Source organism: Penicillium maclennaniae (genome assembly GCF_028827695.1).
Source record: "Penicillium maclennaniae strain IBT 15551 chromosome Unknown utg000005l:1.0-2652337.0:1.0-2654196.0, whole genome shotgun sequence".
NCBI classification, from domain to species: domain Eukaryota; kingdom Fungi; phylum Ascomycota; class Eurotiomycetes; order Eurotiales; family Aspergillaceae; genus Penicillium; species Penicillium maclennaniae.
Genome location: NW_026623217.1, coordinates 845,254 through 859,860, shown reverse-complemented (window position 1 = coordinate 859,860; position 14,607 = coordinate 845,254). Strand labels below are relative to the sequence as shown.

General features: G+C 52.9%; 5 protein-coding genes across 5 annotated transcripts; 3 read left to right on the top strand and 2 right to left on the bottom strand.

Moving 5' to 3' along the window:
• Window positions 1–662: 662 nt before the first annotated feature.
• On the top strand, window positions 663–1,686 carry N7477_005555 (uncharacterized protein; the record flags this gene model as incomplete). Its single annotated transcript, XM_056967218.1, has 2 exons — window positions 663–990; window positions 1,034–1,686. The coding sequence occupies 2 exons, from the start codon at window positions 663–665 to the stop codon at window positions 1,684–1,686; spliced, it is 981 nt and encodes a 326-aa protein (XP_056821972.1).
• Window positions 1,687–1,979: 293 nt separating this feature from the next.
• N7477_005554 (glutamate dehydrogenase (NAD(+))) lies at window positions 1,980–5,431 on the bottom strand (the record flags this gene model as incomplete). Its single annotated transcript, XM_056967217.1, has 4 exons — window positions 1,980–2,010; window positions 2,062–2,162; window positions 2,225–5,061; window positions 5,116–5,431. The coding sequence occupies 4 exons, from the start codon at window positions 5,429–5,431 to the stop codon at window positions 1,980–1,982; spliced, it is 3,285 nt and encodes a 1,094-aa protein (XP_056821971.1).
• A 3,695-nt stretch (window positions 5,432–9,126) lies between these two features.
• On the top strand, window positions 9,127–9,384 carry N7477_005553 (uncharacterized protein; the record flags this gene model as incomplete). The annotated part of the gene is made up of 1 exon (XM_056967216.1): window positions 9,127–9,384. The coding sequence occupies one exon, from the start codon at window positions 9,127–9,129 to the stop codon at window positions 9,382–9,384; it is 258 nt and encodes an 85-aa protein (XP_056821970.1).
• Window positions 9,385–10,784: 1,400 nt separating this feature from the next.
• N7477_005552 (TFIIIC subunit 6 family protein) lies at window positions 10,785–11,653 on the bottom strand (the record flags this gene model as incomplete). Its single annotated transcript, XM_056967215.1, has 2 exons — window positions 10,785–11,555; window positions 11,606–11,653. 2 exons carry the CDS (start codon window positions 11,651–11,653, stop codon window positions 10,785–10,787), a joined length of 819 nt encoding a protein of 272 aa, XP_056821969.1.
• Window positions 11,654–12,498: 845 nt separating this feature from the next.
• On the top strand, window positions 12,499–14,165 carry N7477_005551 (uncharacterized protein; the record flags this gene model as incomplete). The annotated part of the gene is made up of 2 exons (XM_056967214.1): window positions 12,499–13,671; window positions 13,728–14,165. Coding segments are annotated over 2 exons (1,611 nt in total), but the record flags the coding sequence as incomplete, so codon positions are not given.
• Window positions 14,166–14,607: the final 442 nt, after the last annotated feature.

The window sequence follows — 14,607 nt, the reverse complement described above, 5'->3', positions numbered from 1 at the left end:
CCACAAAGCCATCGGCCAATTCCCATGGATGGAAACAGAGAAAAAAAATGGAAAAACCATTATATGGGGAAACGTCAGTGACGATGGAGATTTACTGGCTGGAAATGCTGGATATGAACGAGCGGATCACCTCGTTAAGGGGGGCTAGGGCCGGATGTTCCCAGTGTCGATACATAATTTGAACCATTGAACATGGGTGGTCCAACGGGTCCTATTATACATGTCCAGATCGAGGCTTCTAGAGCGATGGCGAGGCTTCTAGCTCGCTGTGGCTGTGAACCTGATGCCTCAGAGATCTGAAACAACTGAATATTTATAAATAGGTTATCGCGCCACGTACTTTCGGATATATATATATCCCACGTGGCGGTGACAAGGACCTGGACCGCGGCTGTGACTTCGAGTTGAGGAGAAAGATAGGTATAACAAGGCGATCGAGACGATAACCATTCTACTGTACTCTGCCAAGAGAACTCCGCCACAACTGTTGATCGTACCTTGCCTTATCCTCTATCATTGTAGCCTAAGCGCGATTAAAACGATCCAGTTGCGATGACCGCCAAGGCTTCCCCCGGTCCAACCCCGCATCTTCCCATTGTTCTCCGCACCTATAACAGTAAACCTTGGAACAATCATTTTCTCCCCATAAATCCTATAAGCAAATGCAATGTCCGTCCAGCCCATCAACCTTCAATCCCCCCGACCATCCCATCGCCCTCTGCCGCACTCACCTCCTCTCACCCGCGCCGGACCGCCTCACCAACACCCCCACAACCCTATGGATCACGCGCGATAATACCCTCTCCGGGCGTGACTTCACCGTGACGCAACTACGTAAAGATGAACCGGTCGGCAGCCCCCGGCGCAACCCCCTGCTATATACCGTGACTGGCAAGTTCTGGAGTAACTCGTTCCAGCGCGAGATCCGCGATGCGTCTCGACGACCGATACTCGAAGTTACGCCGGATCTGGTGGAAGGGCCAGTGGTCGGTGAAACGGGCCGGCGGGGTCGGCGACGAGCTTCTCAATATAGATATGCGATGGGCGATTGGGACGAAGATGGGAATACGATTTACGAATGCACTTGTTGGGAGGTTGGATGGCGTTTTGACACGGAGTCGGAACGTACGGAACGAGGAGGATATGGAGAGTGAGGCCCCGCCGCCGTATACGCCGCCACCGTACAGTGAAGTGTTGGCGGAGGCTAGTAGGCATCACTCGGGAAGTGGAAATGGGAGTGGAAATGGAAGTGGAGGAGAGAGTGATAGTTCGGACAGTTCGGCCACCAAGGCAAGACGACACAATTTTGAGCCGCCGACCTACGACTCGGTTCGGCGATCGAGTCGATCGAGTCATTCGTTGCGAGATCTGCTCGACGCAATCGAACCGCCGAGAGAACCGGCGCCGGCGCCACTATCACATCAGAGGCGGTGGTCGGAAGGGGGCATCAATCCGAACGTGGAGCTGAGCGTGGTCCAGCAGACCTCTCGATCTGCGATCGTGACGATGGGGGAGAGGAGGATTATGCAGATCCGGCGCGATAAGGTGATGGACTATAACTTGTCCGGGTCGACGCCGAAGTGGGAAGTTGAGATTGCGGAAGGAGTGGATTTGGTACTGGCTGTGATCATCGTATTGATCATGGCCGAATTTGTACGGCACGAGTATCGTGTTCGGGTGATTTGATGTTTCTATCGTGTCTGATACGTGAGCTCGGATCTGATACGTGAGCTCGGAGATACTGATGATCTGATCTACATTATGAATCATGTTTTCAATGGCCCCCTTTCAATTGGGGCAGAGTGCCAATGCAATTGGAAGTTCAACAACTTTTCTAAGCCATATATTCGTCAGGAGGAACGGTTTTGTTCCCGTATTAAGTATATCATGTTGGGGCCCTGCCAGTTGTGACGGCAAGGCTACTTCAGGGAATCCGGCAATGAGAAGGGAAAAGCAACGAAAGAGCAGGTACCCGCACTCTACTGGAGTTTAGAGAGGCGCTTGGTCATACTGGAGGGTGGTTAGTGATGTATCATCGGAGGGATGCGGAGGGGCACATACAAGTCGAAGAAGGAGAACTGGCTAGGGTTGTTGCCGAACTCGTAAACGAAACGGCTAGCCAGGTAGCTACCGAAAATAGCACGGAGGTAGCTTTCGGGCACCTTGAAAAAGAGTTAGTATATTCATCACATAAGAGGAAAAAAAATAAGTCATTGTAACATACCCGTTCCAAAATGTTATCGAGGCCGATCTTGTCCAAGAGAAGGCTGGGCAGAGCATCGCTCAAGACGGAGCGGCGGAGGGCGATGTTGTGCCAAAGCTCAGTCTGCTGAAGTTCCTCGTCGAGCTTGGTGATGGCGACGCTGAGACGGTCACTCAGAACACTGCGCAGGACACCAGTTTGCTCGTGCTCGCGCCAGATGGCCTCAAATTCGAGAGTGGCGTTCTCCTTGATGATCTCCTGCACCTGCTTGACGTAGGCCTGGTAGAATTCGGGGACGGTGCCATCCTCAGCCACACACATGTTCTGGACAAATTCGGAGTCGTTGAAGGACAGGGAAGCCAAGACCTCTAGGGAAGATGAGGTCACACCACCCTTGTTAGCGGAGGCATCCTTGAACAGAATGCAGCCAGCCTTCTCAAGACGCAGCTTGGCATCTTGGGTGATGAACAAGTTGGCACCCTCAACAATATACGGAACAACGCACTTGTTGTCCTGAATGAGCTTGCCAACGGTGGACAGATCAATAGACTCGGGACGACCACCACAGGGCACGAAGACGTCGAACTTCTCGTGGTGACGGAGGTGGAAGGTGTTACGGAAGACCATGCCGTTGGAAACAAGCTCACCACTGGGCAGTCTGACGTTCTTCTCGTCAACCAGGACACGGTAACCCTCCGGAGACAGCTTCGACATGTCGAACTCGGAGATCATCACGCGCTTCTTGGCGAGGCGGAGCAGCTCTTCGTGGTTCAAACCCTTCGGGTCAACGAGGACACCGGCACCGTCGACGATGGCACAGTACTTCTCGTTGGAAAGCAGAATCTCGTTGGATCCGAGGTCGCCGTCGGGACCACCGGTCTGCAGCTTGAGCATGGTGGAGGGGTCGATGTTCAGCTTACGGTAGATACCGAGCACGTACTGGCGGACAGAAAGAGTGGTCATGCCGTAGGTGTCGTGGGGGATACCGCCAAGCTTGGGGCTCTTGCCGGTGAAGAAGGACTTCCACCAGGGAGCGCCACGGGCGCGAGCATGCTCAGTAGCCCAGTCAACCAGTTCAGCGGTGTTCTCGTCAGGTCCCATGAAGAGGATCTCATCCTGACCGTGCAGATCCACGATGGGATCCTTAATACCAGGGCTAACGGGGGGCAACAGCAGATCCATGATACTATCAATGTACTTCTCGAAGGCGACCCGCGCCTTGTCCTGGTGGTTCACGTCCAAGAGGATAACACCCTTGGCACCGCCCTCAGGAATATCCTTGTTCTTGCGCTGCTGGGTGTTGGCCAAGTTGTAGTTCTCGTCGAACATGGACCGAGCATTGATGCCGTAAGCTTCCTTGTTACGACTCTTGACGATACGAATGCCACCGCGAGCAATGTCACGGAAGCGCAAGTGGAAGCCACGGAACTCGGAGCTGATCACCAGGAACATGCCGTACAGAGGCTGGGGGTACTCGTGCTCAGGCAAGAAGTCCGGCTTCAAGCGGAAGCTCAAGGCCACCTTGGTAGGGGTGAAGAAGTTGGTCTTGAGGATGGAGTTGTTGAAGATGCGGAAAGAGTTCATGACCATCTCGTCATGCTCATTGACAGCTGTACCGCGAATGAGGGCCTTCAGCTTCTTGTCGTCCAGCACCTCATCAACCTGGAGACGTAGATAACTGAGCGTGGGCAGGAAGTCATCACCAGTGGGACCGCCCTGAATCTGTACATAGTGAGTGTTGGCGAAGTCCAGATAGAGCTTGTGAATGAGCTCCGGATAGTTGTTGATGATCTCAAAGATGTAGTCAGCGGTAAATGTTTCCGTACGCAGACGCTTCTTGATCTTGGAAAGCAACTCCGCGTGGACACTGTTGTTGGTGTCCAGGAGGGCGGACAGAGAGGTGTACTCGGAACCCAGACGGTTCAAGAACTGCTGCACGAAAACCCAAGCGCAGTGAGCGTAAATAGTCTCCTGAAGACTGAGGCGGCCGGTGGCAAAGTGTCCCTGGAAGCGGTTCTGGGGGATACAGTAAAGGAGCGAAGCCTCTTTCATGATCTGGTGGATGGCAGCCTCAATTGGGGGGTACTTGGCTGAGATCTCGGCGTTGTCCGAGGGGCGAAGGTAGAGAGAAATGACGGTGATGCCGTTGGAGAAATTCTCAAGGTACTTGCGCGAGCTGGTCAAGCGGTAGTAGTGGTACAGATCAGATAGAGCACTGAAGAGACCCATGGCGGAGCCCTGACGGTAGGCAATCACCAGGCGCTTCTCCCGGCTGCCCTCGATCTCGAACATCTCAATGACCGGGCCATGACGGCCGACGGCCGTGGAGATGATCTCCTGGTAGATGGCCTTGGTGTTGGGGGTTGCCTTTTGCAAGAAACGCTTCTCACCGATGATATCGATGTTGGTTTCATCGGGAGAAGGAGTGGGGTTGGCGAACTGGCACTTATACACGAAGTAGCAGCGCAGCTGCTGTCCATTGTCACCAGGGAGGGTGGTAGGGGAGCGGAAGGTCTCCACACGGTAGCTGTTGGGACCCTTGGAGGTGTTGATGTACTTCTCATCAATGCGCTGCTCGTAGCGGGGACCGTCCACGGTGGACACACCGGGCCGGCTGGTATCAATGTAGACCGCATGATCTTCTGCCTCCTTGTCCAAGCGAATCTCCAGCTGCTTGTCATCACGTGCATAAGCGGCGACCTTGGCGGCATAGAGAGACAGGATCTGGGTAACAATGGCATCCACGGTCTCGGTCTGGAAGTAGGTGTCGTCAATGCCAAGCATGTTGTAGAACCACGTCGTCTCGGAGACGACGAAGTCACTGGGGAAGAAACCCTTCTCCTCCAATTGATCCATCACTGTCGTTAATTAGCTGAATGCATTGATCTTGTGAATTGGCGGGTTTGACAAACCCTGCTCCATCTGCTTCTGCTTGCCCTCGAAGGTGGCGGCGATGTAGCCGGGGTCCTCCTCGGACAAAATTCGATGAGGGCTGTGGCCTGGGGTGCCGGGAATACCCAGATGGGTCGGCTGAGGCGAGGGCTGTCGCAGGGCCTGCCCGACGACATGGTCCAGGTGCTTGTTGTGGGGGTAACGCTGGAAACCGATCGGAGTGCCTGTGCCAGAGCTCCCATCCTGGCTGCTGAACATCTTGGGTTGCGGCCGGGAGGGCAGTGGGGCGCCATTGGCGGTCTCCGACGGAGGAGTAATAGGCGCGGGAGACGACATGATTTGTCTTTGGAGACTCTAAACACGAAGAAAAGAAGAAGAAGAAGTCTGCGAGGGAACCGCGGTCAGTTGGTGGCACGTGGACAGATAAGCAACAATGCTTATCGCTTAAGTCATCGAGGGGGTTTGAAGATGTTGAACGCTTTGTACGATGATAAGATGCAAGGAGTACTCACCGACGCCATCTACCGTCGATCGTAGTTTAGATAGGGTACTTTGTGTTCGTTCTGAAAAGTCCGGGGAATCCCAGGTTTCTTAAATACTGAGAAAACACCAAAACAGGATGGCAAGACCAGGAAGCCAAACCAGCGAGTTTCTCTGACACAGCACGGCGCCGTGTCCAGTCATAACCGATGCTAGGCGTGCGGTCACTCCACGACTCCATCGTGACCGCGGTCTCGAAGCCCTTGATCCGCATGGAAGACTCCACCGGGCTAACGCTCATTCCTCCTCTCGTTCCCCCCTCCATCAGAACGTGACTAAGAGTCGGCGGTCAATGGCGCGCTGATTGGTAGCCAATGCCCCTCCTTCCGAGGGCAAAGCCGACTGAAAAAAAATCCCGCTGCGTCATGCGGGCCGAAAATAGAGAAATAATTGCCTCACTGGCTTCCCCGGGGTGTGGCTGAGACGAGAATTCTACTACGCCGGACGTCGCGTATCGCCTCATAGGGGTTCAATGAGGTCGAAAATGCCGCTCAGGTGACTCAATTCGTGAATAGTATTCCACATCTAAAAATACCGAACAACGAAAAAAGGGAAAGTGGATATAAAAGAAGGCATTAACAAAGGTCACCTGAGCACGTCAACTGCTGTGAAACTCGTACTAGTCGACTCCGACAGTTGCTTCCCCATATTACTCAACATGAGGTGATCGAAAGCGATGTGTCATGACGCCTGGACGGGGTTCCAATCACCGTAAATGCCTCAATTGCTCAATTGCAGTCTTATCGTCTATCGATCCTCAAAGTCCGGGGGATTTTCGCCCTGGGAAGTACATAACCAAGGCTATTACGCAGAGAATATGACCGGGCCGGCCACGTCTCCAACCGGAGGGGCTCTGGTACCTGGATCGTCGTGAGTTGCGGGGTAAAAGAAGGCTAGTCGGCGCTGATGCGATCCAGCTATCTCGCACGTTCTATCTGCCAACGAATCATGGCGAGCCCCATGGCCTCGTTGGGACCGACAGAGTCTGCAACACCCCAAGGACCGACGGGGCTTTACGTGATATCGGCCCCTCGGCGCCACTGCCATTGGAAGAAGATTCCGAAATTCGTTGATGAGGTAATAGGCTTATCTTCTTGGGGAGGGAAAGGAAAAATCTGTTCTTCCGATCTGCCTGAGGCACTACCCAGGACGGATACCCCAGACGAAGCGGACTTTCATGTCCATGGTTCAAGTTCCATATCCCATGTTCCAGGGTTCCATATCCATATTCCACCGAGTCCAGAAAATGGACTTCGTGACGATGCTTCGGCCTCCTCCTGATTATGCAATGGATCAGGGGATGACATCAAGGGGCCACCCTCGGACCAAATCCAGGAATTGGTCGGCTGACGACTGGCCTGAGTTGGCACAGACAACTCTTGGAAGTACATCTACCCAGGTTCTCATCGCAAATACCACCTGAGCCAGTGAGTAAGACGTGACAGCAAACTCGTATGGTTTTCGACCATGCCTCGCACGGTCCTGATCCTCGTGTCTCCAGACATTCCTCTTCAATTCGAGCATCGTCTCCGCAAGCTGGATACCTGGAGAGACATCTCCCCTGCGTACCCCAGCCCTTGCCCTGTCCTATGCCTAAGGCACGAAGGTCCATGGTTCGAACTGGCCTGGAATGTCCGTGAATTGACGCAGCTAGCCCCCTATGGTACGGCTGCTGTCCCGACACGCCAGAGCCAATGGAGGGTTCCTGATCGGTCATCTGTCAGACGACTGCAGACAGCTAACACATCGTCGCATCACACAGCCTTCTTCGTGGCGGTGAATCGCTCCGTCTTATCTATCGCACACAACCGTGTATCATTGGCGAACATGGTGGATATCAGTCAGGTCTCGGTCGAGTCTCGATCTAGGGAGATTTCCGAACAATGCACAAAATCCGGGGCCCCGGGGTGTGGGGAGGGGGCGGAGTGTTTATCCCATCTGGTATGCTCCTGTATCCCCAGAAAACCAGCGCAGGGGGAAACCGTCAACTGTCAATAGTCAATAGTCGATAGTTGATAGCCAGGAATAGTGGCTATGTGAGACCCCTTGAATCCGGGGAACCATCGCAGGCGGGTGGAGAAATCTGCATTTATGGGGTTCCAGGGCTTGGATGGAGACACCTCCTGAAGATCGTGGGATGCTCAACCGGAGTCACTCCCGATTGACCAGGCCGGCTCAATTATGAATCGGGCGTTCACCGCGTCCACCGCCATTCCTGCAGGAGTCACGATAGTGGGATCTGTTTTTGTTGACCCCTTACACTCCACCCCGTTTCATTGTTCCCGTCTCCGGGTTCAGGAAGTATCCGACACCGAGTACCCAGTACCTGGGTGGGTGTCTTGGACCTTTGAATTCGAGGTATGGTAGAGGAGGGCATTGTTCTCTGTTCACGCCTTGTAGCCCGACACACTGGTCCTTGGAACGATCCTCGTGCCTGATCACCTTCGGGAGCTTCGGCGATTCCCCGTGGATCCCAGGCCTTTTTACCCCATCATGGAAGCGCCAGAAAACTACTGTAGAACTAGGCCCATCCGATCTGAATTGTAGCGGGATCAATGTCCGGCTTCCCCGGAAGCTCCCCTTTGAGAGCTAGTGTTGCACATCATGACCACTCACTCATGCCCACTCGCGGAGAAGAGCTGATCCATTGCATTAAATTTTGCCCCTGTGTGCAACTCGCCTTCCCCACACTACGCGTCAACTTCCCCGGGGGATTCCCACCGTTCCGGGAATGTCTACATATCCCTGTGTGATTCGATGCTCTGAGTCGAGAATGAGGCGATCGAGGCTTGGCGTCTCCAATCTCGTTTCTTTTGTGTGTGTGTGTGTGTGTGTGTGTGTTGTACTTTGTACCCGGTACTGGTGATTCCGCCCCTAGGCATGTATCTCCACCCTTTTATTTTTTTTTTGGGTAAAGGAGGTGCCAGGAGTATAACTAGCCGGAGATCCAGAAGGTGCAATCTATCTCCTTTGATCACTTCGTATTACCCCTTGGCTTCCAAACAACACTACCCTAGGCTACAAATCTACGTCTTACCCGTCACTTCCTCGCCCAACTGCTATCTCTGATCTCACCGCATCTCCGTGCTTTTCTTGATCCATCCTTCAAACGTCTCTGAACCTGGTCAATTTTTTTGCTCACTGCATTGTTGCACACTCTTACTTTCTTCCCTATTACATCACCCGGAGCATCGGAAAGACTCGATTCAATGTGAGTTCTCCCCATTCGATCCCTTTACATCATATCTCGCCCCCGTCTCCGACCCTCCAATCCGGCCTCGCCAGATCGGGCTTTTCCGGAATAACTATACCATATGCCATTCTCCTCAAACAGCAGAAAACATAGAGACTGACAAGCAACCCATAGATCTCGGCAGCTCGACTCCACAAGTTCTCCATCCAGCCGAGGTATCAATACACCCGGCAACCGAAGCATCAAACATAAAAAGAAAAGGGCCATAACCCCCAACCACCACAACCAACTTCCCACCATGGCCTCCATCTCCACCAAACCAGTCGTCCACCTCCCCACGGCTCCTACAATTTCCGACACATTCGCCGCCTACTCAGAGGATATTAGCCGCGCAATCATGACAGCGACCTGCCCCAAGCCAGCCAAGCTGCATCATAACTTCATCAACGAGCTCCCACCAGCTCCACCACCTTCTCCCGTCTCCTTTGCCATCGACAGTAATGGCAAGCCCAATGGCAAGAAACACTCCAAAATTCCTGGCATGAGTTTGGAGTAAATGAGCGCATTGGTTCATAACTTCTCACCTGTTACCTTCACGCCTCTTCGATGTGTTTTCCCACTTGCGAGCGATACACCACTCATTTTCGGGCTGCTTCTTAGTTTCATCAGCCCTGTCATAGCGATTAAATGGCGGCGTTTGGATATGGGTCTTGCTGGAGGCAAGGCATTTTCATAGGATTCTTATTTTCTTTCTTTGTCTGTCTTTTCCAAGGGCGCGATGAATTGGGAATGGATACATAAAAAGGTCTCGGGAATATCGGGTCAAGGATAATTAGTGCCCCGGCTAGAATAAAATAATTGTGCATCACTCCAATTCTACTAGTAAGAAAAGCTTGGAAAATCTTGCCGGACCGGGAAGATGATAAAAGGGGGCTCCACTATCTTGAACTCTTGATGAATTCCGGGTAATGCATCTAACAGCTCTTGACAGACCTCATTGTTTCTTTTTCAAGGTATTCGTACCGATGACTTCGAGTAAACCCATTTGTAATGTCTATGATCATTCAGGCTGTTGGGAGCACAAAAGTGATTGTTCAATGGCATCCCGATGTTTTGGTAACCTGATGTAACAGCATATTTAGCACCTTCGTGGCAAAAGTACGAGCTACATGCAGGGACCGAAATGATGGCGAAAGCCTCGGTACAAAACAAGGACGCACGCCATATGTACATACAGTGTACACGATCCCGATTTCAACGCAAGGGGCCTCTCAACCCCTGCCAACAGCCCACTATACAGTACATCGTATGCGAGGAAGACCCGCCGATCGCGACGTCACACGTCGAGAAACAAAGGTGACAGAAGCTGCCAGAAGTCTTCAACAAGGAAGGCTCGGCGGCACAGGTTTGGGAGATCAGTTGCACAGGCGGGCGGCTGAGCCGACTCTAAAGGATAAGAACGATGCAACGATCACATCATAGAGGAGGGATGACGTTATCATCACACACCGGGACAGAAATGAGTTTTCATGATCCTGTTAGCATGTGCACTAGGTTCTTTTGCGCCCGATATAGAGAGCAGGCAGTGATGTGGGGCCCCTTTGGCCGGGAGCTCGGGGAAGGAGGAATCCTCGGCGTTCCACCGGAAGGGGAAGCTGTCTCTCCATGTCGACGACATCAACGAATATCCCATCAAGTGGCCGTACACCTATTGTAATGATCGCAAACAAGCGGCGCTTGTATGCAGGGACTGCACCGAAGGTAAGTAAGCGAAGCCTCTTGCTCTTCCACGTGACAAGTCGGGCAAATGAGATATGAAATCATAGCGCCCTTGTCGCGATGGACCGAATACCCGCGCCCGGGGCACTTAGATGAATCAGGTAGATCGGCACCGTAACCGGTTCCAAGTTCCGAGGAAGCTTGTGTGGCCCATATATTCTAACTATGTCGGGCAATTTACTCATCTGGATGAACATGTTCACGGATCAACTGTTCCAAAGTTGCGAGGGCTTCTGGGTCTCCTTCGTAGGCTAGCGCGCGTAGTCTGTTGACCTCAGCGACTTGTTCCTCAGTGCGAGCCCATCCACTCAAACGCTCTGCGAGATTCACGTTGCGTCGGTTACTCATGGTAGTGCGGACGGTATCACGTTCGCCATTGGCGGTTTTGATGTTCTGCAGCTGCTGAAGGAACTGTGCCTGATACGTTTGTGGCACGACACGCCTGGGCACGCTGGTGGAAGCAACGGTCTGAGAGGAGGATGGAGTTTCCGGCGCTGAATCTGAAATTCCCGAGATGCCCTGCTGAACCAATCCAAGCCCCGAGCTCGAGGTGATGTTCGCTTTGCGACCGAGGATCTTCACAGAGTTGGCAGCGAGGAGGTCAAAGGACGGGCCGTGGTACAGAGGCGTATGATCAGGGTCCGGGTCTGAGTCCGGGTGAGCGAACACTAGCTCAGTACCGATTTGATCGGCCCAGGAACAGCTGAAGATTTGGTTGTGATAGGAGACGATAGGGTTGCACGTGTGGAGACCGAGAATCTGGATTCGCTCGGCGCCCACAGTCTCGGATTCAGCACTCTCGAGGGGGTAGAGGGTATCGGCACCTGAATTCGCATCAGGTGCGTCGTCTGCAGCATTGGCGGGCTCGTTGGAGGGGTCACCCTGACGCCGTCGTGGAGGGCGGATGGGGCCATGGTGAGAGCTGAGGTCCAAGTTCAGATAGAAGGTCTGGGGCCGGTCAGTCGCCGCATCATAGGTTATGAGGAGATAGATCTCACCTCCGTTTCCGTGTCATGGTATTCGTACTCCCACTCGTCCGGATCCATGCGGCGATTCATGCTTTTGCACGGAATGTCGAATCATCACATCAACGTTTTGGCGATAAGATAGACGGATGACTCAGCACCGAGTCACTAAGTGAGGGGTTTTCTGTTTGCGGCAAGTCGAATTCGCCAAGCAGGGTCATTTGCTTGTTTTCTGGGCCTTGGGTGCCTGAGGATGTTTTTTTTTGTGTTCTATTTATTTCTTTTTATATTGACATTCAATATGGTCTGCATTCCATTCCGTAAGTCACGGTGCAAGGCATGAGCCCTCAAGGTCCACTTCCGGTTCATCCCTGTTAATGAGGTCAACCAGCCCTGAATAGGACCCTTGGCGCCCCCCCAGGGCGATCAGATCAGCCTTACCCAAACCACACTATACGCAGACTAGAGTCGAGCTAGAGAAACAAGGCATCATGTGTTCGTAAGGTATCCGAGTCTTCCGTTCTGCATAGGTCCACGCAGAAGGGCCATGGGAGGGGCCTATGGGCGATCGCATCCGGCCTGACTATCGCCATGCATTTCCGCACGTTCCCGGTCGCTTTCGCTGACTTGTTCGAGAACCGTCCTTTTTCGACTTTTTCGACTTTTTTGACTTTTTTTCTTTTTTTCATTCCAATTTTTACTTCTGCTCACAAAAAACACACTTTACTGAAATCGGAAACTCCGGTAAATCCAGTCACGGATGAGAAATCAATCATATAGGTCTCGTTTCCAACGGTTAGGCTTCTATATTTCCACTCTCTCCTCCACCCCATAGAGCTTTCCATCCCCTCCAAACCATCCGGCATGTCCGAATAGTCTTGCCAACACACCACATTGACTATCCGGCCTCGTCCGGAGTTTAGCAGACTGCCCTTTCAGTCCGTGCTTCTGTCGCTCAGGCACGGGCAGTCTATGCCGTTTCGCTTCAGCAGATGGGTCGCAAGGCCAAGGTCACCATTGTTGCTCTGTCGGCTCTAATCATTTACGTCTCGATCAACAGCATTGCCCGAGCTGTCGACCCGCGATCCTTTGTCTGGTACGAGGAGGACAAAGACGAGCGGAGCTGGATCGCGACCTCGCGGTCCTGGTTCGACCGGAAGAGCTGTCGCTGGCTGGGCGTCTGTGGCGCCGCACACCTCCAAACGGCCGGGGAGCACTTTGGACAGCGCAATCCCGAGAAATGGCACGAGTCGAACGATACTGAGTCGGAACCGTGGCGATCCTACTGGTTTAGCGGAACGAGTAATCAATCCGAGTGGGATGCCGAGGAGTGGGCTCGGCGGCAGGTCCCCGCCTATGTCTTCGACCATGCCCCACTCGTCCATCTGTATTCCGGAGAACAATTTTGGCCCGGAGACATCGCCGAGCATCTGTATCACACTACGCCCATGCTCAATTACACTCCAATTCAGGCCCAATGGGATCATCCCACGTTAGACAATCTTCAGGTGCTCAACCAATGGGAAACCGGACGTCGTGTGTTCTTGACCAGCAACGACGACGTGCAGACCCGGCCTCCGTGGCTCGAGGGTGAGAGGAATATTCCCGAGTCTGACGAAGAGACGAAGGAGGCGTGGGCCGATTGGGACGGTCGAGTGGATGGCAAGATTCCCGGTGACACTGAAGAAGATCGCGCCGAATGGGTCGATTTAAGACACTTAGAAGATGATGGTATAGACAAGGGATCATTCCAGGCCCATCGATTGCTAAGACAGGAACTGCGCAAACGTTATGGCGGTAAACCGATCCAGGAACCCATCCAAGATTCGCCCACCGAAGGAGCGGGTGGCCGCAGTGATGCGCCTGCGATCCTACTTGTGATGGATAAAGGCAATGGCGTCGTGGATGCCTTCTGGTTCTTTTTCTACAGCTTCAATTTGGGGAACACCGTGGCCTCGGTCCGTTTCGGCAACCATGTTGGGGATTGGGAGCATTGCATGATGCGATTCCACAACGGGGAGCCGAAGGCCCTCTTCTTCAGTGCCCACACCGCTGGCGAGGCCTATCGATATGAAGCTGTGGAAAAGATCGGAAAGCGGGTGAGTCAATTACCCACAAAAACCCTCTCTATACCAATTGCTGACGCTTTGAGAAGCCGGTCATTTACTCTGCTGAGGGCAGTCATGCCATGTATGCCACTGCCGGTGTGCACGAGTACGTCTTGCCGTGGGGACTCCTCCACGATGTGACCGACAAAGGCCCGCTATGGGACCCCATGCTCAACTCTCATGCATATACTTACGACTTTGACAATGATACCCTACGCGCATCCACGCACAGCCCCACGTCACCAACAAACTGGTTCCACTTCCGCGGCCACTGGGGCGACAAGTTCTATCCACTAGGCGATTCACGCCAATGGCGATTTGCCGGGCAATACCACTATGTGAACGGACCCCTGGGCCCTAAATTCAAGCATCTTAACCGAGTCAAAGTGTGCCAAGGGCCAGACCCATCAACCTGCGTCATCAAAGACTGGATTGGAGAAGATGTGCGAAGCCCACGATGGGACTCAGTCGGGGTTGGCGAGTGAAGTCTTTGTCTCCATGGAGGCGTTGCGTATACCATTTGCTTTGATTTGATTATATACCCCCTTGACCTTGTTGCATTTTGACAAGAAGCCAGACACAGCCTCTGTCTTCCATTCGAGCGTTTCCCATTGCTGAGCCGGATGGCACGATATAATGATTCCAACTCGACACCTGGCGCTCTTTCATTCGAGTTTGGCGTATGATCTGGTGTGCTCATTTGATTTTGAAATCTAGACGTTGATGAAACTAAAACAAATACACCGCAATAGAAGCACTGTTTTGTGACCGTTCTGCTCCGTATATATACACACATATATATATATTGTATATTGTATATTGTATATTGAACACGGAGCGATCCTCTTGACAGAAGTATAATCATGTCATATTGGAGGGCTTCTCAGACTTGGGAGGAACCATGCTAATCAATTACGCCAGCTACAC